Source organism: Cinclus cinclus, chromosome Z (genome assembly GCF_963662255.1).
Source record: "Cinclus cinclus chromosome Z, bCinCin1.1, whole genome shotgun sequence".
NCBI lineage: Eukaryota > Metazoa > Chordata > Aves > Passeriformes > Cinclidae > Cinclus > Cinclus cinclus.
The window spans coordinates 51,720,677-51,746,770 of NC_085084.1; the positions used below are offsets into that span (position 1 = coordinate 51,720,677).

At 38.4% G+C, this 26,094-nt stretch overlaps 1 protein-coding gene across 1 annotated transcript in view; it reads right to left on the bottom strand.

Annotated features, from left to right (window-relative positions):
• ADAMTSL1 (ADAMTS like 1) overlaps nucleotides 1-26,094 on the bottom strand; it is a 385,383-nt gene that overhangs the window by 24,073 nt on the left and 335,216 nt on the right. The window contains exons 17-23 of the mRNA XM_062513020.1: nucleotides 22,523-22,733; nucleotides 18,369-18,548; nucleotides 16,694-16,847; nucleotides 14,328-15,468; nucleotides 8,442-8,569; nucleotides 4,883-5,011; nucleotides 404-583 (exon numbers count right to left, since the gene is read on the bottom strand). Of these exons, the coding sequence (XP_062369004.1) occupies nucleotides 404-583; nucleotides 4,883-5,011; nucleotides 8,442-8,569; nucleotides 14,328-15,468; nucleotides 16,694-16,847; nucleotides 18,369-18,548; nucleotides 22,523-22,733 (2,123 nt within the window). The remainder of the gene's footprint in view (nucleotides 1-403; nucleotides 584-4,882; nucleotides 5,012-8,441; nucleotides 8,570-14,327; nucleotides 15,469-16,693; nucleotides 16,848-18,368; nucleotides 18,549-22,522; nucleotides 22,734-26,094) is intronic.

Here is a 26,094-nt window from a genome sequence, read left to right on the forward strand (position 1 = left end):
GTGGGTCAATATCATGCAGCCTTTAATGGAAAAACTGCTCAGCAGAGACAGAGCACAGAGAAAAAGTGGCACCACTCTCATTTTAAGATAGTCACTTTAACGTCACTGTAGTTACTTGATGGCTAATAAATGGTTTTTTTAGCTAGCAAGTCTGAAAGAGTTATTCTGAGTATCTTGGGACTGGGAGGTGCAATCCCTGTCCTTAAACACCCTCCTTTTACCACCACCTTGCTTCAGTTGATGCTGCCCAGAGTACAAATGGAGATGGATGCTTTTCTTAGAACAGGGCAGTCTGCATGCCACTTCCTCTTTCCACAACATCTGATTAGTTCTGCCATCGTATGTGCCACTAGCTACATTATTATTGTTGCAATTTCAAAATACCAAAATAACCTGGACTTACCAAGAACCAACAACTGGGAGCTTTCAGTTACTTCACCATGAAGATTGGCTGCCTTACAGGAGTATAACCCCTGATCTGATAGAGAAACATTTGCTATTAGCAGCAATCCATCATGCAGATAGTGAGTAGAGGACAGCTTGACCTTGTTCTTAAACCAAGTAACTTTTGCTTCAGGAACACCTGGAAAAACATTGGCAAAGTGTAACTTACACAAGTAAGAATTAAAAGGCAAAAAATTGAGGAAAATAGTGGAAGAAGAGATGAGAAATACTGAGTGAAGACTAAAGAAAAAGGGGAAGGGACAAAGAAGATTTCGTATGGTCACAGTCTTTTAGAGCAGAGACTCAAATAAAACAACTAAATAAATACACAGACAGACACAATTAATATGCTTCCTGCAGGCAGCTGTTAAGGTAGTCCTAGTCTAGAAAGGCACTTCACTAGCAGCAGAAGAAACAGGGGTTAAAAGTGTTGAGGTATTGCTATTGAGTCTAAGAAAGATGAATTCTGCCTTCAAAATATCCACCAATGCTACAAAAACGTTTTTCTGATTGTATTCTACAAGTGCGTCCTTCCCCTGTCTTCAGTGTTCCCACACTGACAGGAGATTTGCAGGTGCAGCTGTTCCTACAGTGTGTTTTGGGCAAGATGAGCAGTCTATGTCAATGAACAGAAGTTTCATTTTCTTTTGAGTTCCCACTTCCAGTGACACATGCAGACTCAAGATGTGAAGAGGAGGCAGCCAGCACAGGGATGAGCAAACACAAATCATGTCGCATCACTGCCACAAGGGGTAGCAAGAGCATTTCAATTGGCTTTGCTGCGTAACGCTGGATGCTAGAGGACAGAGGGCTGAGTGTTTCTGTTGCAGAAATATCACGGAAACTCAAAGTCTGAGAGGTGGCAACTGGAAACAGAACTCACTTTGCTGGGCAGGCAAGACTTTAGGTAGTGAATAATTACCCAAGTCTATTCTTCTTCAGCTTTCCCCTCCATCAATACGCATTGTACCCAGCACAAAAAGCCTACCTGGGATATTAGCAAGCAGAATTGTGTAAGCCAATTGAGATAATTTTGCTAAACCAGTGATTCTGGGAGAAAGGAATCATTGCAATACAAGTTTCTAACAGTGGTTACTAGTTTCCAATGCCACAATATTCTTGAAATAGTTAATTATATTTCACAATCTGGTATAGCTGATGAATAAACATGAGCCATAAATCAAGTTAAGAACATGAAAATAAAACCTCTAGCATATAGGTTAAATACAGAGGAAAGGACTGTTTAGGAGAACTGAGAAAACTGCAAACTGGAACAACCAAGATACAAAGAGATAAAGGACAGGAAGGTAACATATTTTAAGCCACCTTTCCAAACCTTTTCTGACTTGACTGTCACTAATTGTACATGACATTTTGCAGAGTGCCCTATGAACTAGATTTTTAAAACTGATTCCTTCTTACATGTAAAACTATATTTTCAGTAACAGTCTGGGCCATATTGTTTGAAGCTTCTGGTACACAAATGAATATCTACACAATTTGAGTGCTGAAATCAACTGAAAGCTCCTTATTGATACTGATGTGATCCAAATTGCTCTCACATCCTATTTTAAAGTGAAATGGTGCACAGTAGTCAAGTCACCAACACCAAAAATGCTGCTGGCTCTCTGAAGCTTGGAGCAAATCCTCCAGCTGGAAGTCACAGGCATCCGCAAGACTCCTGAGTGACTTTTGGGTGGGAGTTCCCCTAGGATTAGTTTTGGAGAAGTCTGGAATTGACTACAATCACCTAACAATAGTTAAAAAATATATTCCTTCACCTCTATAGACAAAGCAGTGAAGTTATGTCAAGAGAAATAATGTTGGATTTCAATCTTGATCAAAACCACAACACTGTCTTCAAGGTAAAACTGAAATAGAGTTTCATCTTGACATAAATCACATCAGGTGCCAATTAAACTCCAATGCATCCAGAATTATTCTATTTTCCCTTGTATTTTAGTTAATATCTCAACTCAGAAGACATACTTTGACAGTGCTTATGCCTGTCTTAAGAAGTTAAAAAGCAATATAAAATTACTCCCTTGGCTTTGGTTGCATACTCTTCCATTTATCTCTTATTTTTAAGAAACCTTCTCCAGGTTTATCAACATCTGTCAGCAGCAAGTATATATTTCTGGCCCCTTGACAGAAAATGCAGCTCTGGAAAATATCATAACTGATCTTTAATATTTCTCTTGTAAGTATCTCTTCTGCTGTCTTGCTGACTCTAAGTAAAGATGTGTCCTTACATGAGCTGAGATATCCAGATCCAATACATGCATGACTACAGTGATAGAAACACAGCTTATATTAATGGGATTAACTGTCACTGAACTCTGACCTAGAACAACTCTTCTTAGTTGTGCTGGTTCAGGACATCCTGACATGATTAGAGAAAAAGTACTAGAAGACAAAACTATAGCTTTACAAGACTGTGTGAAAAACTGTTTTCATCCAGGCAAGTCTCCACATAATTTCTGGATATGCTAGTTTGCTTGCTAACTGTGTTAACTTTGTTCTCACATTCTAATCTATTTTTTATTGGCAGATGTTATTGAATTAACTTTTGCATGCTGATTTGCTATGATTTAGTAGCCATTTCATTATTAATGTTTTCTGGGGAGCTTTTGCAAACTGTACAGACATAAAGTTCATCTACTCTGAAGAAATCACTAGGATACAACACATTTTCTGACTGCAGAAATAGTGCATGTTACTCTTATCCTTAGAATTGATTGTTCTAAGGATGATCAAAAATATGTAGAAGGCTGAATGATCATGAAGTTGATGCTAAAACAAAAAGGTTATGCTTACGTTAGGAGGAAAGTTGCATTTATTCTCGTACTATGTTACAGGTTTTATGAGATGGCTCATTTTTCAGGTGTAGGTAGGACAGGTGTCAGAAATTGCTGTTCTTGGATCATTTCTCAAGGTAGCTTTTTTTGTAATTTCTGTTGAATTATTAGCACTATTTTTATGAAATTAGGATTCTTGTGCCCATAAAACATATCTGCCCTCATACATACTCACTCTCTTATTCCATTTGTAACATGCCAGCTCGTGGTTTATGATTTCATGGTAATTTCAAGAGCATTATTCTCTGGCGTCAACATAGTTAACATTTTCTCTGGAGGCAGTAGCAGAAGATTTTTTTTTTCACCCATGGAAAAAGTTAGGATTTAAGAAAATTTATTCCGTGTCACAGAAGATTCCAATATACAGATACTAGATAGCAAAAAACCTTGTTCTAGATGAGAAGACACTGCTAAAATTTTTGATTTTCGATGTTGTAATAGTGGGTAAGTTTCACATAATTGCTAGATTATCTTCCTCTCAGAAAAGACTTTGAATCTGTGCCTCTGATCACTTCAGGCTTCCTTCCTGTAGTTTTCTGATATTATAAGTACTGTGGCAACTTTGTTTTGTCACATCCTATTGTTTACATGGTGCTTTTATACTAAAGAGAAATGGCTACACTTCTTAAATCAGCAATAACTGTCTGAATCTGTGGGTTATTTGCTTGGGCAGCTGAGAGAACCCAGAGAGAGAAACCCAAAATAATTTGTGTTAATGTAATATTTAGTCTCTTTCACACAGTGTCCATGCAGGTGAGCACGGTGAGGCCTGAGGAAAAAAAATATCACTTTCATCTTCTTCCTTGATAACCACTGGACATCAGTCTGGTTACAAGAGAGTGTCATACTAAGCATAAAAGTGTAATGATTCCATGGTATGGCCCAGGTCTTCAGAGATTTCCCACCTCCTCCTCCTGATACCAACATCATTCCCATCAACAGCCATAGGACTGCCACAAACAGACGAGGTCAGCCTATTTTGGTTACCATTCAGAAAAGGCTAACTGTCACTCTAAGAGTGAGGGATATTCAGTCTCCAACTGGACAAGTTTTAGGGAAAATCCTGTTTCAGTAGAATTCCTTTAAACTCCTGCACTTCCAAGATGAAAAAAAAAAAAGAAGGAAAAAACAGAAAAAAGTGTGCTAACATGCCTTTAATGTAAAATAAGTTAGGCAGGAAAAGACGAAACTAGCTAGATTGATTTTTAAAAAACCCACCACTAATGAAATTAGTCAGTCCATACTTGTATAATGTTACCAAACTTCCCCAACAGGTAGCCACTTGTATCAGTTTTGTTACATCCACTCCATACAGTGTATGTCTTATGATGAGGCCTCCTGTTGCGTTTACTTTTTTTCTTTTTAGCCCAGTTTTCTTAAGCCACTACACTTGCCTTGTTTGATATGGATAAAAGGAGGAAAAATTCTATGATAAGAATTAAATGAAGCAATGAAGTTTGCCAGAGACCTTGGAAAACCTTGCAATTTCACTCAGCTGCAGCTGGAGATACCAATTTAGGAAAGAATCCCACAGAAATTTGTAGCCAAAAGCACCCACACAGGAGAGAATAATTTTTTACCTGCTACCTGGCAGTTAATGCTAACATTTGCTTTCTGGATTGTTTTCAGCATGCTTCCAATATCAACAGTGACAGCAGGTGACTCAGTGTTGATCACAGTAGTTCTTGATGCCTTTATCAGTGGCTTTCCTGTATAAAAGAAGCACCACATTTTATCATACCAAGCTCATTAGACTCACAATGGGGATAGATGGGCTGGAACACTCTTTGTGAAAGTACACAAAACAGAGAGGCGGAAAAGGGAAAATTAAGTGTGAGGCCACCCGCTCTTTATAGTATTTTAGTGTCACCAAATTCCATGGGTAAAGCTGCCTTGAAAAAAGAAAACGCACACTTGAAGCAGAGGAAGAATAGAATTAAAGCCTTATGGATATACAGGAGAACCAGCTGAGTCAATAAACACTAGCACAACTGCAGCTGCAGCAAGATGTTTGACGGGCACAGCAACTGCACTACCACTCTTTGGTCAAGACCAGACACAGGAGCATGAGTGATGGCTACAGGCACAGCGGAGAAAGTTTAGAGCAGCATGCAAGCTGTTTCAACACATTGATCATGGTTTCCTTAACCTACAGGGGAAACACTAGGGTGGGGAAGAACAGATCATAACCAGAAAGTTTTCTCATAATGGCCAGCACAAGTTGAGGGATATAAACTGTATTAATGCAATTCATTGTTACTACATATTTTAGATAAAACATAACAGGTTATCTGATGGGAAGGGGTTTATCTCTAATAGATCTACTGCTTTGCCCACAATAAAGTGTGTTTTCAACATTGGTGACAGCATGTCAAGGTGTTTTGCTGTTGCTGTGTCTTTGTGAGATTACTGACAAAGTTATCCACCAAAGTTATCCAATAACTCAAGAAGCCTTCTGCAAATCCTTTTGTAGGGCTACTGTGAAGAGATGCCTACAAAACAGGCAGAAGCACCCAAGCTTAACTTTGAGAGAGAGGACTAATGCAGAACTGACAAGAGCTGAATTAAAGTGCTCCTCTGTCTCAGAGAAAATGCTCTGCAGTCAGGATGTTGCATGACTAGCAGAACATAACACAATTGCTTTAAATGGCATGATTTAAATAGGTGGTTTTGACTTAGTGTTGCATTTTCAAACACCTAATTTTCCAAAAGTCTAGAAACACCTTTTTTCCCCCGCATTTTAAATAAATGGTCAGGTACAAAACCAGATATCATGATTTACCTCCAAAAGCCACAGTTTTAGGCTAATGTTTATCACTAACTTTATTTGTATATAACCTTGGCACTGAAGAAAAGATGGATGTGAGAAAAAGAATTTTATTTCACTGAGCTCATGGAGAGTTCTGAAAATTTAATTCAGTCTTAAATATAAATCCCTTAATATAACTGTATTTTCAGGGCTTTTAAAGGATACTATTCATCTGAAACTCCTGTAATATTAGATTTTTTTCTGTTTTGTTTGCACTGTAATTTTTTTTTTTTATTTTGGTGATTTTAATGCCCAAGAACAACTAAGTAAAATACTACATTTTATTGTTGAAATACCTCCAAAAGTTTTGATACTTTTTGGCAAAGTATAAAGAAAAGAAAAATTCTTCAGCTATCCATCAGCCTTTTATTTTCCTGATTGGTTTCCATAACCCCACCACAAGATTAAAAATCTTCTGGCTCTTCACACCATAAATGAGTTGGAAACCATTGAGAAAACAAAAAGAAGCATATTACTCTTTTTTTTTTTCCATGAATGTATTAAATGAATCAGAAAATTCTTCAGTGAAATAAGCTTTCATCCCCACTGCTGATTCTTTTAAAGGTGATCTCAGCTTTCCAGGCTTTTTGGGGAAAATAATTCCATTATGCCAAAATGACTGTTACTTTGTTCCAAAAAACTGCTCAGTATTTCACTTTGATATTTATGGTCTCATTTTATAGGCTGTTCAGCTCTTTGCTTTGGATGTGAGATGAAAAAGTATACCAGTTCCTAAGAGGAGTTCTGCTTGAGTCTGGGAAGCATGAATGTTAATCCACCTAATGGTTTAAATTATAGCTTTGATAATTAATTATAATCAAAAAGCTAAAAGTCTTCTTGTGCCACATGTATACCTAACGCTTTATTTTTTATAGTCATGCAAAATTGCTTCCACAACATGTTGTACACAAACTATGGCTTTTGCACCCACTGAACAATGTGGACAGAATAGCAGTTTTGACTGATGATTTTTTAATCTGATGTTCAGCTTCATGCTGGTGGAACATAAGAGGTTTAATGTGGAGTTGCTTTTTCTAAAATATGACACTACTCTAACAGCAGCACTGCTACCCTGCTGCCTGGAGACTAGCAAAGGCATTTCTGATAGCAGCAGCATAAAAAGGATCAGTCTCTTCAGTTTTGCCTATGGAATTTGTAGCTCTGATGCAGATTTTTATTTTTTGCTCTGGAAGATTCACCTGTTCTGCTAAATGATAAGACAAAGTCTCTTTCTAGTTGATTTACTGGTCTAAGCTTCATTGTTATCCACAGTTGCCTTCTTACATATTCTTCATGCCTCTCTTAACTGAAATTTTCTCTGTGCTTGGTGTAAAAAATATTTTCAAAAATTGAAGCTTATAAACAGCTATTCCTTCCTCTAGTCATACATGGATACAATGGCAGCTGCTGCTTATTGCCTATGTATTGGAAGCCCTCAAGCATTTCCACGTGCTAAAGCAGTGAAATCAGTAAGTCTGCAAAATCAGTAAGTTTTCCAGCATTTCCAGCGAGTTTACTTTTGCCTTGGTGATAAATGGGATCCTCCTTCTGTAACACCTCTCCGCCCTATCACAGTCATTAGCTGTCATTGTTGTTCGTATGTCTTTCTCAACAGCTCTTCATTCACGTTTGCTGCTCCGCCCTTCTGCTTGTCCTGATGTGGTTGTGAGCCTGCTGGCCATGTCTGCTAGAGAAACTGGAAGAAGCTGGATTCACACTTTTAATTTCCTTTGTCATTGTTTTTTATCTGGATGAGTTTTCTTTAGAATTGGAACAGGATATTTAGTCTGCTTTAGGACCTTTAGTAGAGGAATAGAAAGACAAAATCTAATTTTTTGAGAACCTCTATTTGCTACAACTGAAACAGTGTCAGCCACGCTTGTGATTAACACAGTGTTTGATCTTGTAGAAGACAGCTATTCAATTCGAAAGTTTTCGGGCTTACCTGAATAAGTCCTGCAATCCATCTGTTACATTTGAAGAGGTCAGTGTTAGGTTTAAAATGAAGCACAGAAGTTGGGAGGCTTGGACCGCATTGCCTCTATTGGCTACAAATAACCACTGTTTTAAGAGCATGTCAGATGCAAGTGAGAAAAAGCATTGATGTCTTCCAGAGACACATAAACTTCACATGCTATCTATGAAAGCTGGACTATGCCTCAGGTTTTTGCAGACCTCACACCCTGTGCTCGCACCAGCATACTTCTGTTGACATATGTTACACAGCTTTAGTAGCCACTTGTTTCCCCACAAACAACTTCTGTCCAGGTACAGACAGAAAAAAAAAAGTAACACGGGCCATCCTGCATTCACAGAGGTGAAGCTATTACCTGCTAGGGTGACAGCAATGGACACAGAGTCAGATCCCAGGGCATTGGATGCATTGCAAGCATAGAAACCCACATCAGCTTCCACGGGTGCTAGAATCTGCAAGGAGTCATCAGGCTGAAGGAGCAACCTGGCATAAAGCAGAAAGAAAGACATAATAGTCTATTAGTCCATGTGAACATGAACATATTTACTGGCAATTTTCAGGCTTAAGTAATATTTTTTATAGATCAGGCCTTTAGGCCATATTTAAAAATCAATGAAGAAACTTAAATTCTTACATTGAGACTGTAGGTTGTGATTACTTAAATTAAATTTTAGTCTCATTCCCAGTTCCTCTACTGCTGGTATGTGTATTAAAGAGAGATTCCCGAGTAATTAATCTGCCCAGTGAAACCTCCTCCTCTGCTGTACCACTTCTGCATAATGCTGAGTGAGTTCCCTAGTATTGCTGTCTTCCAGTTCTGCAACATAGGAATGGCAATAATAAGAAAAAGCCAAACTATTTCAAGGGAAAAATCATGAAACATGCTGAAGCTATGCAGAAAGAAGTGAAAGAAAGAACCACAGGGTCAGTGTTAAAGCCTGAAATAGGTTCAGATTCTTTTATGACGGACAGCTAGTACAAACCCAACAATCTTGATTCTTCCCTACTTGTCAGTGAAGACAGAGAGGAGTTCTCAACTCTTCCCTGGCCTGAACACACAGTTTCTTTCCTCTGCCAGTAAGAGGAGCCTACCATGAGCCCAGTACACCACCTATGGTTAAATTGAATTAATATGGTCTTAGTGCTTTTATTAACTGCTTCTTTTCACTGTCTGGTTTTGCAGTGGTACAACTCATAAGGTCCTGAGATATGCCTATTTCAGCAGGAATTCAGTCCACAGATTTGTGTCAATGCTTATGTACCCTTATTTTCATAACACTGTGTTTCATGATTACTGCTACTTTCTCTGAGTTTTTAGCTGAAACTCCTGATAAAATCTAATCATACTGTTCTCATCAGCAACTTTCAGCAGCTGTTGCTTGTAAACTCTTAGTTGAGGCTGTGATTGACAGTGGAAAGGGTGAAACTGGGGGAGGGATATGCTTGTAAAACACATGCAATTAAAGCCTGCTCACAGACCCTGGAATTGATGAGTTTCTTTATGCTCCCATCCCCTCAATAAAAACTGTTGTCTCATGGACCAAAAAGCCACAGATACTCGATTTTGTACAACATTGTGGGTGGTAGATCTCTAAAACAAACCAGATTAGGGCCACCCAGCAAAATCTGTTAGAGCAAAAAACTCCAGAGTTAACATTATTTTTTACCGTTTTGTGAGTAATAATAAAAATAGTCATTATTAATAAAAGAGCTGACTGTTGTTAAACAAGTTTTTAAAATGCTTAGAAAAATGCAAATTTGCAAATCAAACAATAATACTTTTAAAATTTCATATGTGCTTGCAGAGCAAAAAATGTCACTAATGGCTAAAATAATTCCCTTCTCAGTTTTGCTGTCAAGGATGTTTTTCTTACCTCTTAGCCATAAGCAGGGCTGACTAGATAGCCACTGTTAATAGTGACAGTAACTAACAGGCTTTTTTTACTTGCAGAACTAAAGTTAGCATGCCTCAGTATCTCACACATAAATTTTTAGTTTAACAGTGACTGCTTCAATCATTACATGGAATTCATTAAATCTTCAGAAGTTGTCCCACATTACAAAAGCCTGTAACATTTAAAAATTCTGTGTGTTCTGTCTGGATGTCTGCAAATATAGTATGTAGGCAGATCTTCCAGTCTACACCACACTAATGCTTACAAGACCCCTAAAAATAATTTTAACTAGTCTTTCTGACATCTTCAGGCTGACAAAAGATCTTGCCTAATATTACACCTTATAAAACTCAAGGATGCATAATTTATTTGTTGTTAATCACCTCTCCTGACATAAATCTCTCTCTGATAGCTTAAGTCACCTCAACATCCAGCACAAATACATTTAGAAATAGAAGCAGTCCAGGTAGATACTTGCCTTTTAAGAAATAAACTCCAACACAGCTCCATCCTCCTATCCTCTCAACTCAAGTTTTAATGTCTCTCTCCAGAAACAAACATAATGTCCTCTTCTTTTCAATAATTCTTTTATTTGTGCATCAAACTTTGGCATAGCTGCTTTTCTTGAAAGCAGATCCTTTATTATTCCTCTTTGTATATAATTATTTTGGCTGAATTCCCTACTTGCTCATAGATTGCTATTTTTGTTAGATACTGAGTTGCTTGTCAGGGTGGAAAAAAAATGAACAAAACATCTGTAGCAATTCTTTATATCACCAGCATGTCTTCAGAATCTCATTTATGGACTGAAAATAATATGCTTATATTTAATCAGTCTCATCTCAGTTGCTCCACACTGCATTGCCTTTAAGACAGAAATGTATTTTGCAGGACACAGATCAATGACTAAATCAGACAGCACCTCAAACACCTAATTACATACCACTTACTGTTCATATGCTGCTTCATGTCTTTTCACAAAATTTATATCTGTTTTAGAGAAGTTGAAGTATCAAGTACCAGTGGATCCCCAGTGACAGAAATTGCACCAGACTTGCAAGGCTTACTAAACAATGCATAAATTTGTTAAAGATTTTTCACTTCCAGAACTGTTTGGTAAGGAACTTAATCTGAATTTTCTCTAAAATAAAACGTTTTCCAACATATACAGCAGTCTAAAAACTTAGGTACACTAGTTCAGAGCCATACTAGTAGGCTCTGAGTGGCATTCAGAATCCACGCTGGTGTTAGCTTGACACTTTAAACTTAAGAGAGAGAATGGACTCTTCTGTTAAATATGCACTCAGGCTGATTATGCAGGCACAAGTTGGGGAACTTTTATAGGAACCACAGATATTTCAAGTGTTGCAGCTATTTGTGTTGTATGATTTCATTCTATTGAGTAACTGAAAATCAGCACCTTTTGGGGGCCTATGCCATATCTTTTTGTGACTGCACCTAGACTAAACCACAAGACAATTTTTGCAAGGATAGTTGTGCGGTAGGAGTCATACTTCTAGGTGGATGGAACAACTCATAGATTGGGGCAATGAGAAAAAAGCCATACATCAACCATCATTACTGGACATCACTGGCTCAGACAAAATTCATGGCCACAACACGTGAAAATGAATACCTTTATCTTAGTGGCTTGTACACACAAAACAGGTGGCTGTCACACTACCTAAAACCAGCAGCCTATTCTCTAAGAATTGCAATACCAACCAAGTGCTTCTGAAATCTCAATATATTCAGTAGGATGTGACCTGAGGAACTTCAGTGCTACTCTCTGGCCATTCTCAGCTGAAGTGTCTCTCTTTCATACTGGTACAGGAAAGCTCACCTCTATTTATTATTCCCTTAAGACAGAGGTGGGCTGAAAAATCGTCTTCTCCATTCAATGGCTGGCAAAGTACAAAGAAAAAAACCTGCAGAGCTGATGTACAGTTCAAGCATACCAGACACCACCAAATGTTTACATCTCTGGCCTTACAGTTTACATCATTACATTGTAAGACTCTTAAACTGCAGGTTCCATTGGCACAGCTGACTGACAGGCAGCAAGAGCATTCTGAGCCAAAACCAGAATACTGCTCTTAAAGAGCCCAGCAAAAAAAAATCCACATAACATTTTTTTCACAGACCACGATTTCTAAACTTCCATTAACTACAAAGATGTAGGTGTTGAGTTACATCTGAAGCTCAGAGCATGGTCATTTCTTCCCCACACACCAGCCTGAGGGAACTACAAATGATGTATACAGAAGGAAGTTCATGAAGTGGAAACTGCCTCAACATTTAATGAAGTGTTGTCAATTACTTATGCCACTAACTGGAAAAGAAATGATACTTTCCTGAGGCTTTCTGATAGAAATTTTGAGCACACACACAACTGACTGAAAAAAAAAAAAACCACAATAAAAACCCACAACATTTAAGGCTATTTCAGCCAAACTGAATAGGGAAAAAATACAGAAAAGGAGTTGTGAAATTATTTATTAAAAAATCTGAACTAAAATTTCAGGAATCATGTGTCTTTTATCTCAGCTAAATTAATCTACTTGTTGTGATAACATGACAGCTTATAGGGTATGAAATGAACTTTCCAGTTTCTCATTACTATAGTGTCTAGCATTCCTTATATATGAACTTTATGTAATGTCCCTTTCCTTTCATGGATATCACAGAAGTTACAGTCATTTCAAGCAGAGGAAAAACCCCAACTTGATGGCCCAATTCTAATGGGAAATAACCACTAGATGAAAATTTATATATTAAACTTGTTTTGGGGGTAGCCTACAGATATTTTCACAAGAATATGTCCAAATGAAAGGATTCTGTATGTCCAAGTCGTGATGATGACTGCATGTGATTATCACCAGAGGTACATTCTTGTTCTCAGTCCTCTCTACCCCTTCAAAACTTACCTTTTTATTTTTTATGTTAAATTTAATATACTTATTAGCCCTCAGACATGGAGGCAAGAACCAGGAAGCTCAGATCATTATAGAAAGCAATTATTTTTTCATTGATCCAATAGTCATAATAAAGAAGGAGTTAACAAACAAATTTCATAGCTAAATAGAAGGGGCAGCTTTACCTAAATCAAGAGTTTACTGGATGATGCAAGGGCACTGCACTGGAAATTAATTTTTGTCTCGACTCCACCTTTTCTTATGACCTTACGACTCAATGTATATGTCTTAGCTGAGGTCAGCATATTATGCAGAATGAGTTTCTGGCAGTGCAGAATGAGTTGCTACCAGATCCCTGGACAATTTTTGCACTATGTTGCTCATTATTACTGTCCACTGCAGCCTTTTGCTGTTCTTATATACTGATTTCTCACAGAACAGAACCAAACTATAAAATCCCAAGCATACACATGAGAAGAATGTATGTTATCAACACAGTTAAGCATGTCACTTGTACTGAAAACAACCTCTTTCTGTGTGCTCTTCCACACAAATTAGTAATGTGGAGTGACCAGAAAGTAAAGGCTACCTGAAGGAAAAGCAGCGTAATTTTTGTGGCATACTGATAAAAGTATTTTGTTATGTCAACTCATCACGTTACACCTGGGACCAGCATTCCAGAATTTAAACAGATGAGGATTCACCAAATCACATGAGAAGACAAAGGTTAAATGATCAATCTGTTGAGATGACAGCAAAGCTGCAAACAACCATGAAGTGTGGTTCCTCCATCCAGTGTGGATGAAGGCTGTGGTTTTACAGCCTTCATCAGAACATAGGCAGTAAATGGTGATTGTAATGCCCTTTGAGGTTTATCCTAGTGCACCTTAATGCATGGATACATATGTGGAATGCCGAAGCCTCATCTCCTCCATCTTCTCTTACCACAGCCATGTCTTTCAGGCCCTCCTGGAGTGTTAGGAGAAATGCAATTTCAGCTCCAGCAGAGGATAATAGTAATAACCAATGACCAGTTTTCATATCTCAATATCAATCTTCATAGCAAAAATCTCCGCCTTCAGATGGGAAAATAAACTAAGGCTCCCATTCTCGGGATGTGGAGTGCTCTGTTGACTGTATTAGCCACTTATGTCCTTTACTACTTTACAATCCTGTTTCTTTCACTCACTCAAACAGAAGTAAGGTTCCTGTCTGCCACACCAGTCTGACCCACCATCCAGACCTTTCTGAAGAGTTACAGTGCCCTTTTTACCCCATATACCACTTCATATGCACTTGCCCTTCTTTCTACTATGAAATCAGACTACAGCAAAATATGTTTTTTTCCATGGGACTGACAGGCATTAAAACACGGAAAATGATGAGTCAAAATATAAATTGTTTTCTTAAAAGTAAAATAACATGTTTTACCTATCATTGTATTTCACTTCCTCTCCATTCTTAGCCCAGCTGATGGTGGGCTTTGGGTTTCCCACTGCTTCACAGTGAAGCAGCACACTCAGCGTGCCGCTTGCTAGGACCACTGTCTGTCCCAGGTGGGTGACAACCTCTGAAGCAGAAAGTTGTTGTGCTGCTGAAATCTTTCGGAGGATGGCAGGCTTTTGATGAGGCCTGTGCAAGCCATTTGCCAGATCTACAGAGGTGGGAATGAATGTTTCCGCAGATGATGTCCTTAGAGAGCTGGTAAATCCAGAAACATGTCTGTGGAAAGGGTACTCCACTGAGGCTGAATCAACTTTCTGCCTTGATGCTTTGAGGACAAATTCCTGGTGCTCCAAGGAGCTCTTGAAAACCTCATGAGCCAGCTGCACAACAAGATGCTCAGTGTAGGTATCTTTAAGCTCCTCAGGCTGTTGAGATAAATTCCTTATGATATCATCCAAGTGTTTCTGTTCTGTGACCATAGTAAATGGCAAGCTATACTCCCGGCTCTGGTCCTCTTCTGAGGATGTGTTTCTCTCCATAGACTCCTGGGCTTCCCAGGACTCCAAATTTTCCCCTGGCCAGCCCCTGAGCTGTAGCAGCCTTGAGATGATAGTGTCATACCATCTGCTGGGGTTAGCAAGGTGCCCTCGGTTCTCAGCCTTGCTACCATTGAAGAAAATCCCATTGAGATGTTTATCCTCTGCTCGCAAGGCATCATTTAAGCCAGATTTTTTCATGACTTCTTCCTCCCTAATACCAGCTGGCTGTCCAGAAATGATCTTCTTGTTGCTTCCAATCAGTTTAATTATGAAATGCTCCCGGGCTGGCCCTGCTGTGCAGGTGTATGTTCCAGTGTCTGAAGGCTTCAGATGATGGATTTTCATGTATCCATAGGGTGCAATGGTGATGTGAGCTGAACTGACAAGCCTCTTGTCATCCTTCTCCCAAGTGATCATTGATTTCCGGAACCTCCTGGTAGGGCATCGGAGGATAACAGAAGTTTTGGGCAGTAGGTAGGCATAACCACCCACAATGAAGTGAAGTTTCTTCTGTTTCCTTGTCTGGATGTAAACTTGCTTTACAGCCACAATATGGGGGCTTTGCTTATGAGCTGGTCTGTTCTGCCCTGAAATATATCATTACATAATTAGTATTTAATACTATTAAACAAAACAAGTAGTTTACGTTGTTGTGGGCAGCATTCGACCCATTAGACAGTAATGGGAGAAACTGGCCACCAGTTGCAGGACATTAAACTAGAACAATAAAAATAAGAGGAATAACAAGACACACTTCAGGAATGCAAAAGTAGCCTAGAGTATATGCAAAAAGTAAATAGCCAGGGATAAAAGTTTTACAAGAGAGAGAAAAGTTGAGTATAAACATAGTTCTTGCTGTTAAAGTATTTAAACAAAGACTGCTATTTAAGAAATGCACTGAATAGACAAGTTTACCATCCAAACCTTCAAAGACAACATGGTCTTGCAGCTCACAACAGTAAGGAAGAATGAAAGTCTTGCCACCTCAAGGAGTAATGTTGAACAGGAAAAGACTCTCTGGACTAGGCTTAAAAACATGGTAAATAGTATTTAAGTGCACTAGTTCAGTGTGTCCTGGTTTCATGATCTCTGTGTCAGAGATCTTTATTATGAAGCACTAAATTAAGCTCAGGCATATTACTAGTAAATACCATGCAACATTTGGGCCAAGCTTTAGTTCTAAACATCAGATCTTTTTTTCCCTACATACCAAGCATTCAGCAGTTTCAGAGTCAAGCTGAAGCTAGGCTGACTTTCACAACTCCAGCTGGTTTACTTCAAACTAGGGAAGAGTACAGAGTGGGGCTTGTGATGCATGAACTACCAACATAAAATGCATCTAACTTGTGTTCCATGTTTCATTAGAAATCTCAGGTCACAGAGGATTTGGAGTGACATAATGCAATAATTAGTTCCTAAATGATCTTCAGCAAAATCCCTTACCAACCATTTTCCTTGTAGCTGCTCTAGCTGACAGCTGATTTGCTCCAGCCCTCAGGCTGCTGTGTTGTATCTCTGAGCCTCTACATTCTGGCTGTGAAATTCAGATCTAGATTTTGGTCAGAATTTTGAGCCAGTTCTTCCAGAAGCTGGTAGTTCCCTTCCAGCACACTGGCTCACATCCAGCTCTATTAGTGAAATCCGTAATGCTCCTCCACTGGCTTGACTTGGTCACAGACAGAAAAACCTACTCCACAAGACTGAGTAATACTAGTGAGAAAGAAGGCTGTGGAGCAGGAAATAGCATGGGTTTTTAGTGAAGGACTTCCAATCCCTTTTCCCCAGACACTGCTAAACACCTTTTCCACTTACTTGCACAGGGGCCTAGTGAACAGGGCCTCACCAAGGATGGGAATGGCAAAGGGAGGCAGAGTGAGGAATTGATGATAACAAAGCCCCCAGTTTTCAGCATCTTTCTGCAAATAGCATACCGGCTTTGTGTGCCTTGTCCACAGCTCACTGAACACTAGGAACAGGAAAAGAAACATTAGGAGGAACAAAAAAGCTGCTCCTTGTCACACTCTCCCTTCTCACCTCCCATATCCACATTGCATGCACACACCACTGAACAATTTTCAAAATGCTACAGTAGAGTAAAGCAGAGCAGCATCTGACCATGCAGCTACAAACAGTGTAGGCACAGTAAGGAGATAAAATACTTGTTATTTTCTGTCCTGTAAGGCTTAGATCCTTTCCATGCTCCCATTATCACTTTTTTTTTCTGTCCGTGTCCCTTGTTTTAATGACACTGTGCTACAATTCAAAGCCAGTGTTTGAACTTAGTTTCTACGTGCCTGTGTCTGCTGGCTGGAAAAACTCCAGCTCAGGTCCAAGAGCAGACCTCAAGAAGTTGCAGATCACAGTTGCATTCCGGTGTGATAAAATCTGGCCTAAGCTTAATCTTTAAGGAATCTTAAATCTGCAAATCTATTTAGGAATTATAAAGGGATGAATATTTTAGTCACCAATTAATTACCTCAGCCTTGCAGTTACTACACAGAATAGTATAAACCCTCTAATACCAGACTGCAATGCTTGTTGCAGAGGTGGACATTGTTTGATGGACTTCATCATGACTATTTAATTTCATATGTATATAGCATTGTGGAAAATGAAATACAGGCAGTGCCTCTGCACTGGAATCCAAGTAGCAGTTTGTAAGAAGAGCTAGAAAATGTATAGAGCACTGTAATTACCATCTTCACTGCCAGAATATCTACATGTCTTCTGACAGAAGACTTTATGAAAACATCCACTAATTTGAGTAAAATGCCCAGACAGATCCCCAGACAGAAGGGTGCGGATGGGACAGCTCTGTAGAGTGATTGTAATTTCTTTTATAATTTCCAAGAGACATTTCCACTACCTTCCATGAAAGAGGACTGGAAGATTGGTGGCAGAGACTCCAAGATGTGGAATGATTTTCACGCTTATTGGCATGAGTATTTGCCTTTGCTTGACCTTATAAAGTAAAAATATATTTTTATAATATCTCTCCTCCCTTCCCCTTTCCATTCCCCTCTTCTCCTGTTCCCTCCCTTCCTCTTCTTTTCTATTCTCTTTATCATAGTAAAGGGCTGGAGTGGCCCCAAGAGAAAAAGACTGTTGACATCAGAATGGCTAGGTCTTTGGCAACAAAGAGCATGTAGGCTGAGGTATTAAAGATTACTCTTCATCGATGCCTTAGATGAAATAATAAGCATATGCATGGACAGATGCAGGGATTTATTACTTTGAGCATGATTTGTGTTTGCACCAGAAGGGTCTTAATGGTTTGGCCAGACAGCTAAAGCAAATCTGTGGAGGTGGACATCAAAGAGGAACATGGAGCTAGTGATATCATCCACAACCAGGATGATAAGGACAGATTACAGGACAAAACTGGGCATAACATGCTTTGTGGAGTCTGACCTTATTTGGCTCCTCTATTCCAACTGGCTTAGGAACTTCATCTCATGTACAATACTCATGCATACAAATAGCATACCTGTGTCCAGTCAGAGAGAAGCCACTCATTGGGACAATCCTCATTTTTGCAGGCTTGTTGTGTAACAGTCCTTGGCATGGAGCAGAAGGTTTCTGGCAGGTCTAACAAGCTTCCATCTGCCAAACGCTGCTTACAAAGTGTATCTCGCTTCTGTACACCACCACCACAGGTCTGTGAACACTGTGAGAAAAGAGAGACAGCCATCTTTTGTCACACCTTCACTATCCCACTTGCTGCAAAAATTACTTGTGAATTAGGGTAGAAATCAACACTTGTCTTGGACAAATAGAAAATAAAAACCAAAAATTTCAGAGACCTCTAAGTAGACTGCTTTTAAAAATGTCAAAAATATTTTGGAAAAGGGAAGCAGCTTGCTTCCCTTTTTAAATATTAGTTTGCTAATTGCAAAATCTGTCTCAGTATTTCTGAAATGTTCTGTTTTAAGGTATTGGTTCAAAAGACATGGAAACAGTGAGTCAGCATTGCAGTATGGAGGCAGGAAATTTGTCCTCCCCACCTGGAAAATGAGACACTTGCATATGATATGGAGAATCTAAATACTAATACCTCTGTCTGAGGTCTGACACTAACATGTTAGAAAGAGTGGAAGAGTCTTGTCCAGCAGTAGAGAAGTAAATTGAGATGATTAATATCCAGAGAACAAACCTCCCTTCTGTCTTTAATGTAAATACCCCACTCTGTATAAATTTTTCTAGTCAAGCAGGGCAGGAAATTTTGAAAAACCAAATTTAGTGGCTTTACTGAATATTTTTTGTAAATTTAGTTTCTCAGCTCTTTTTCCTGAGGGTCCCTTTCCTGAGGCTGGTAACAGGCTCCCAGTTCTCCCCAGTTCAGCCAGCACAACTCCTTTTCTCCTTTCTTCTAGCAAAGGAAATGGGAAGCTTGCATTACACTGATATGACCAGAAGCTGCTTATAGCTTGTGACATGGCAATTATTCAAGAGAAATGGACACAAAAAAGTGAGACTATAGCACTTATTCAATAATAAAACAAAGATGGATGAAGATTTACTAATAGATGTCTCCCATTTCAGGTATGCAGAATAGATATATATAGGGCCTTGTAAAATGAAAGCTTAAACTTTGCTCCAGAAGAGCACCACTGAAAATTATGAAGATCCTAATGTATTTAATTAAGACATAGAAATATTTAAAAATAAATAGTCTGGAATATGTAAGGAGATGTTTTAAAAATTGTTTACAATGTTAAAACACTGATAATTATTGTGTGTTTATCCGCCAGGAACTCTGGGGCTTCAAATGGTATTTAATTCAGACAATCCTTCCTTACAACATAAAAGGCTTAGAAAAGAAACCACTGGTAAATACAGTTTAAATCTTCTGGTGGTTTTTTTTTATTTTTTTTGTTTGTTTGTTTGGTTGGTTTTTATTTAATTATTTTTAAAAAATTTTTTTTGGTGTGTGTTTGCATTAAAATCAGGCCGTGTGGAGAACAGATTTTGTACTTTCACCTTGGTGAAGTTTTAAAGGACCTTCCCTAGGGCGAGAAAGGAACCTGCCTGAAGGGCCCTTCATCTCCCAGTATGGGAGGAATCCTCTCAGGAGCCTGGGGAAAGGGAAGATGGTGTTGGTCCCTTAATGCCTTAATGCAAGGAAAGAAATCCTTCTTCAGGTTTTCTTCTGCTGGAGGATCTACAGCATTACTGGAGGTCACCTCTAGAGGTTGTCTCAGTTACTCCCATCCTTTACAAATGTTTTTTTTCTTTCTTTCCACATCTCAGAAGCCAACTAACAGGTCTAATAATCCCTAAGTGTATTGCGCAAGCCTCATGGTTCAGGTTTTCAGATGGGAAACCTGTGTGAGACTGAGCTGCACGGTCTGGCTTTCCTGCAGGGTGGAAATACCTGTAAAGATGATGGTGTTGCAAAGAAGGAACACAGACATGCTTAAAAAATGAGAGAATGGAAATTGATTTTGATGGATTTGAGGTGTTTTTTTTTTTTTCCTGGCACAGTACTCATCTGACAAGAAGCAGAAGACAGTAGGTAGAGAAGTGCATTTTTTGTGCTGTTTTCCTCTGATGAAGGGTAAACACAGGAAATATTTAGTGCCCAGCCTGAAAAGTCTGTGGGAATAAGGCAGAAGAGCTATAATATGACATTTGTTTAAATGTAGCAATGAATCACAGCACGGGTTCTCTCTCAGCCAGATACCAGCTACCACAAGTGTGAACTTGTCAACAGTTTATTTTAATTTCTTATTAACTTGTTAAAGCTTTTTTACTTAATCAAGCTTCGTCCTCACTAAGATCTACTAAACCTTTCAAAGAGACAGCATTTGAGACCCCTTGAACAGCTGAAAAATTAGACAGGTGACAGTATGCACGTTTAAACTGTTGAGGAAGATCCTACAATCTTGAAAAATCTGTTTGGAGATAGCTCTAGCAGAAACAAATTGATACGAATTTAGTGTGGCCTATAGCTGATGGTCACTGTTAGCAGAAAATAAATTTTTCCACATACTGTAACATATACCTCTTCTAATTGTTCACATACACTTACAGAAAATTGTTTCCTGAAAGGACTGTGGCCAGTTACAGGACTTAGACAAGCATAGGTGCTTCTTCTAGCATATGTTAATATCAAAATGCTTGACTTCTGTTATTATATTATGAACTAATAGAATATTATTTTTCATTTGCAAATATAACATTTATTACACATACAGATAAGAAATTTTCAAAAGTACTACTAAGTGTATACATTTGTGTAAATATCAGTATACAAATTAAAGCATGAAGTACCATTGAATTGTTTTAAACAGAGGACTAAACCCATTGATTCATTACCTTCATGGCACTTACTAAGTTCATTAGGTGTGTACATCAATGTTTTCCTGGCTGTTAAGTGAAGATCAGATTTTATATTGAGACACTGAATAGGCACTTGCAAGCACTATGCAAAATGCTCACAGTTTTCACATAGGATAGAATGAAGACTTGCACACATCAAAAATGAACACTAACAGGTGTTTTGCTTACACATACACCACACAGCAAATTTTTCCTTTAGTCTTGACAACAGGATCCTTTCTTCCTTCAGTAGTATTACTAAAAATGTATTATTACAGCCCTTTAAAGAAACATCTTTAAGTCTTTTGAATTACACAAGTATTGTCATTTGCACACAGATTTCAGCAAATTAACTCATTTCAGGGTGCTTTCTAAAGAAAAAAAGCTTTGTACAGACCCATTGTGTAGACAGGAATTTTTATAATTAGTGCAATAAAGCATCCGTCTCCCAAAGGAAAGTGTTTAACACACATTTCTTAATCTGAAGTGTGAGGAATGTTTCTTGTACTAAACCAGATTATTACTTGAGAATATATGAGATATTCAAAATACTTAAAGGACTCTTTTATCCTTAATCCTTCTAGTTTAGTATTCCTAGAAACTTTGACATCACCCAAGTCCACTTACTGCGGCTGACCAATATATTCCAGATATTTTAGTTTGAAATTTATAGCCAGCTGTTATTACATTAGAAATAGCTACAGTCATTATTTATCTCTGGAAACATTAATGTATTTTTTCAGAGCAAAAAATGCACACTTTGCAGTTTTTTAATGGCTTGTCAGAAAGATTAATGATTCCTGTTGATGGGCTGAAGCAAAACCATAGAATCATAGCATGGTTTGTGCTGGAAGGAACCTAAAAATTATTCTAGTTCCACCCTACTCTATCCCTCCTCTGCCTCCCCACTGGCCAGGAACATCTTCCATTAGACCATGTTGCTCAAAGCAACATCCAACCTGTCTTGGAACACTTTCAGGAATGGGGTATTCACATCTCCCGTGGGCAATCTGTTTCAGTGCCTCCATACCCTCACACTAAAAGTTTTTTTCCCAATATCCAAATGAAATCTACCTTCTTTCAGTTTAAACCCATTACTCTTTGCCCCATCCCTACATGCCCTTGTCAAAAGCCCCCTTCAGCTTTCTTGTGGGCATACTTGATGAACTGTAAGGCTGCTCTATGGTCTCCCTGGAGCCCTCCCTACTGCAGCTCTCTAGCCTGTCTTCATTGGAGACGTGCTCCAGCCCTTTGACCGCTGAAATACATGCAATGAGGACTTTAAGCAGTCATAAAATGACGTTACACAAAAATTCTTACCTCTTGCCATTCTGTTGGATACCAGGAGGGTGGGCAGTCAAAGCGATTACAGGCTTGCACGAGGGATGGCTTGGGATTAGAGCACAACTCATCTGCCAAAATCACAGTTTCATTGGTCTCTCTTGATAGTAGATGAGAACAGAAGACATCTCGTGTCTGCAAACCAACCCCACAGGTAAGACTGCAAGTGCTCCAATTCCCAATCTCCCATCTGTGAAGGGGTCAGCAGAGAAAATCTTAAGCACAGAATAAATTCATCTTAATTTTTCTCTTATAATGACAGATGGAGTGAAGAAACATTAAATGAAAGGGAATTTTCCTTCTCTGATCAAGGTCACTATGGTAGGTGGAGGATGAGGCCAAGATGAATATTTGCAGCTCTGTATTTTCATCTCTTGTCAGAAGTTCTTGGACTGCAAGACTCTGGTGTTCCTGCGATATCACAGGAAATGTTTTGTGTCCTACAGTAGCATTTTTTTTTGGTCTGTAGGAGTATGGACAATGTATTCCAAAATACAGTGGATTTAATTAACTGGTATTCTCCCCCTATCGTAAGCAAAAAATAGAGGAAGATATTAACAAAAGTATAATTAAAATAATGTAAAACTGAAATACTGAACACAAATTTCTTTGGTATTTGTAACTGAATTTTCTGTGCTGTTGAGATAGGAGGTACTAAGGATATGAGTGATGCAATGGGAAAGCAGGGGTGGATTAACACCTGTCACTAAACTAGATCTCTGAAGATCCATGTAAATCCTGCATCAACAGAATTGTTGAAAACTGTATTTTCAGTGTTCAGATTTCTGCTATTTGAACTGTACAACCCCTAATTCTGTCAGCTTAACACAGAATTTAAAAAATGTTTGAAATACTAGGCTTTCCACTCATGTGCCAGCTAGAAAGCACTTCAGAGATATGTAGAAATATATACACAAAAAACCCAGCCTTATATGCTGTTCTAGAATGAAAATACAAGAAAATAGCCTCCCCAACAAATTCATGCAAACTGACCTGGATACACATCCAAAATGAAAGCATGAAAGCCAGATAGTACCATGTTTTCTAAATCTGAAAAATAGCTTCCTTTCCAGCATGGCATTATTGAAACTGATTACTGAGGGAGTAAATTAAAAACTCATGAAAAGGAAGGCTCAGATAACCCATTTTTGAAGAAAGCAAATCCAGGCTGAAGCTTAAAGGAAGTGATTATGAAGGAGGATACCCCCAGGCTCCAAACAAGACGGAGGCAGACAATGAAGAAAAGTTATGAAGCATGTCAGCAGAATGAAGCAGTTTTTGTGGAAGAAGCAGAGAAATACCACTCTGACGCTCTGTGATCTGCAGTCAATGGAAATAGCTTGGTGCATGTAAAACATTTTATGTTAGCAAACATATTACTCAAATAACCATTTAAGATTGTGCCATCCTACAATCATGGAACAAATCTAACCACTTTCTGTTTTCTAAAGTTGTTTTTTGAACAATTTTAAAGTAACACCCTCAATAAATTTAAACAGCTAGCACATAAGAATTTTTTTTCCTCCCTAGATGATATGCTAATGGACCAAAGGAACCAAATTTCTCCCCCGCTGTGCTCCATTTGCTGGTGACATTCTCTGCTTTTATAAAAGGATGCATTCTGAGCCTCACTGTAAGCACTAATGATGGTGTAGTTTGCTTTTAGACAATATTCCTTGTTCTGTTAGTAGCAATGACAACAATCTGTTTAACCCTTTCTAATAAGAAATGCATTTTTCATACTTATTTAGAAGTTCCCGTGGTCACTTTCTGGGCCATAATACACTGAAGGACACTAATCTGTACACATGTACTCGGAGCTATTTATCAGTGGAATAGGAGTGACATATGGCAGCCAGTTAAGCTAAGCTGGAGCATGTTCTCCATATGAATGATCCGGGGGGAGAGGTCTTCTCAGATTTTCCCATGAAATTGTCAGAATTAATGGGAATATCATCTACTCTTCAGTTTTGGCACAATCTAAAATAAGACATTTGAGTAGGTGGTGAAAAGAAGGCATTTTTTAACTTCAGAATCTATTTTAATACATGGTTAGTTGCCAGAGTTTCCTTTTTTCAAGTGCTGGGAGTAACTGTTGCCTCCAGCAACATTTTGTTTGTTATTGGTATAAGTGCAAAATATTTCTGTTGGCAATTCACATCTCAGTGGCTAGCAAGCCACATAAACCCTTTGGACATCTTGTCTTCTTCAGAAGAGGGTGTCTGTTTCTTCTTCCAGAAAGAAATGCTATGTTTCCATAAAGAGAAAGGACTTGTTTTTCCAGTGTTTGAAATTTCTGAGTGTTGCAGGTTGCATCAATTGCCCTACTCATAATTAACATTGATTTTTTTCAGAATTCTTTCCAGCTGCATTAAAGAGGAGTTTCCTTTGAGGAGCTCACGAACTCTGAGGTCAAATACCTCTTACCCTAGTACTTTCATAGTCCCAAGTGACTTTTATGGGCTTTCACAGATGGAAAGTAAAGAATGAAGAGTAGAGGAGACTTGTAAAGTGGAGTAGGGAATAGAGATGTGCAATTAACCGAACCCATACACTTTGAATTAATATTATTCTATTAAAGTTACCAATTGGTTTCTAGAGTACTTGTACTGTTGGAAATAATAATTATATATATATAATGTCCTACAGGCACCTGTCAATACCAGAATTAAAATTCAAGTAGGAAAGAATCTTATACTTTAAAGGGTGAATGCAGTAGTTACAGAATCAAGCTAAAGGAACCTTTCGCAAGTGGAACTGGTATCTTCATAAGCTGACTGTGGCTGGTGTTAAGGCACAGACTTTAGGAACAATCTACGTACTTGCTGGTTTATAGAACAGCTGAAAGTCATCTGTTTGGTACTTCCCATATTACTTTTCAGAGCCTGGTGAAAGAATTGCATAGTTTTGGTCCAAAACATACATTTTACCCCTTCTCCTTTCTTCTTCACTACTGCCCAAACCTGTACTAATGTGGTAACAGAAAAACAAAGTATTTTTAGCCTCATCATACAGTAGGACTTTGATGCATCTATGCTCCTAAACGTTTGGTTTGTCCTAGCTCTAGGTCTACTTGTTCACCAGTTGTCCATCTCCACCTCCTAAATATAGTAGAGATTATGTATGTAAGCACAAACTAGACTTTAAAAATATTTCAACAACTGTATTTAATATAAAGCAGATTTCAAAATGTTTTCATCCTCTGCAGGATATAGATACCTAACTCTACTGATATACATAAATTATACTGAATATTTGAACTGACTGAACAAAAACTATATTAATTCAAAACCACTGAGACACTTAGGAATGGCTAGCAAAGAGGAATGTAAGAGGAAAGGCAATTCATAGGGCTGGATGTGTTGAAATAAATATATGTATCAGTAATACATGTATCCCTGTTACACATATCACATGTGTCACACATATGTGAACATTTTCCAAATGAACATGGATGAAAAGAGGTTTCTACTGGAAATATATTGGGAGCAGAGGATGGTCTGAAAATACAACTTATTTCAAGTATCAAAATTTCAAAACCAAAACTGATC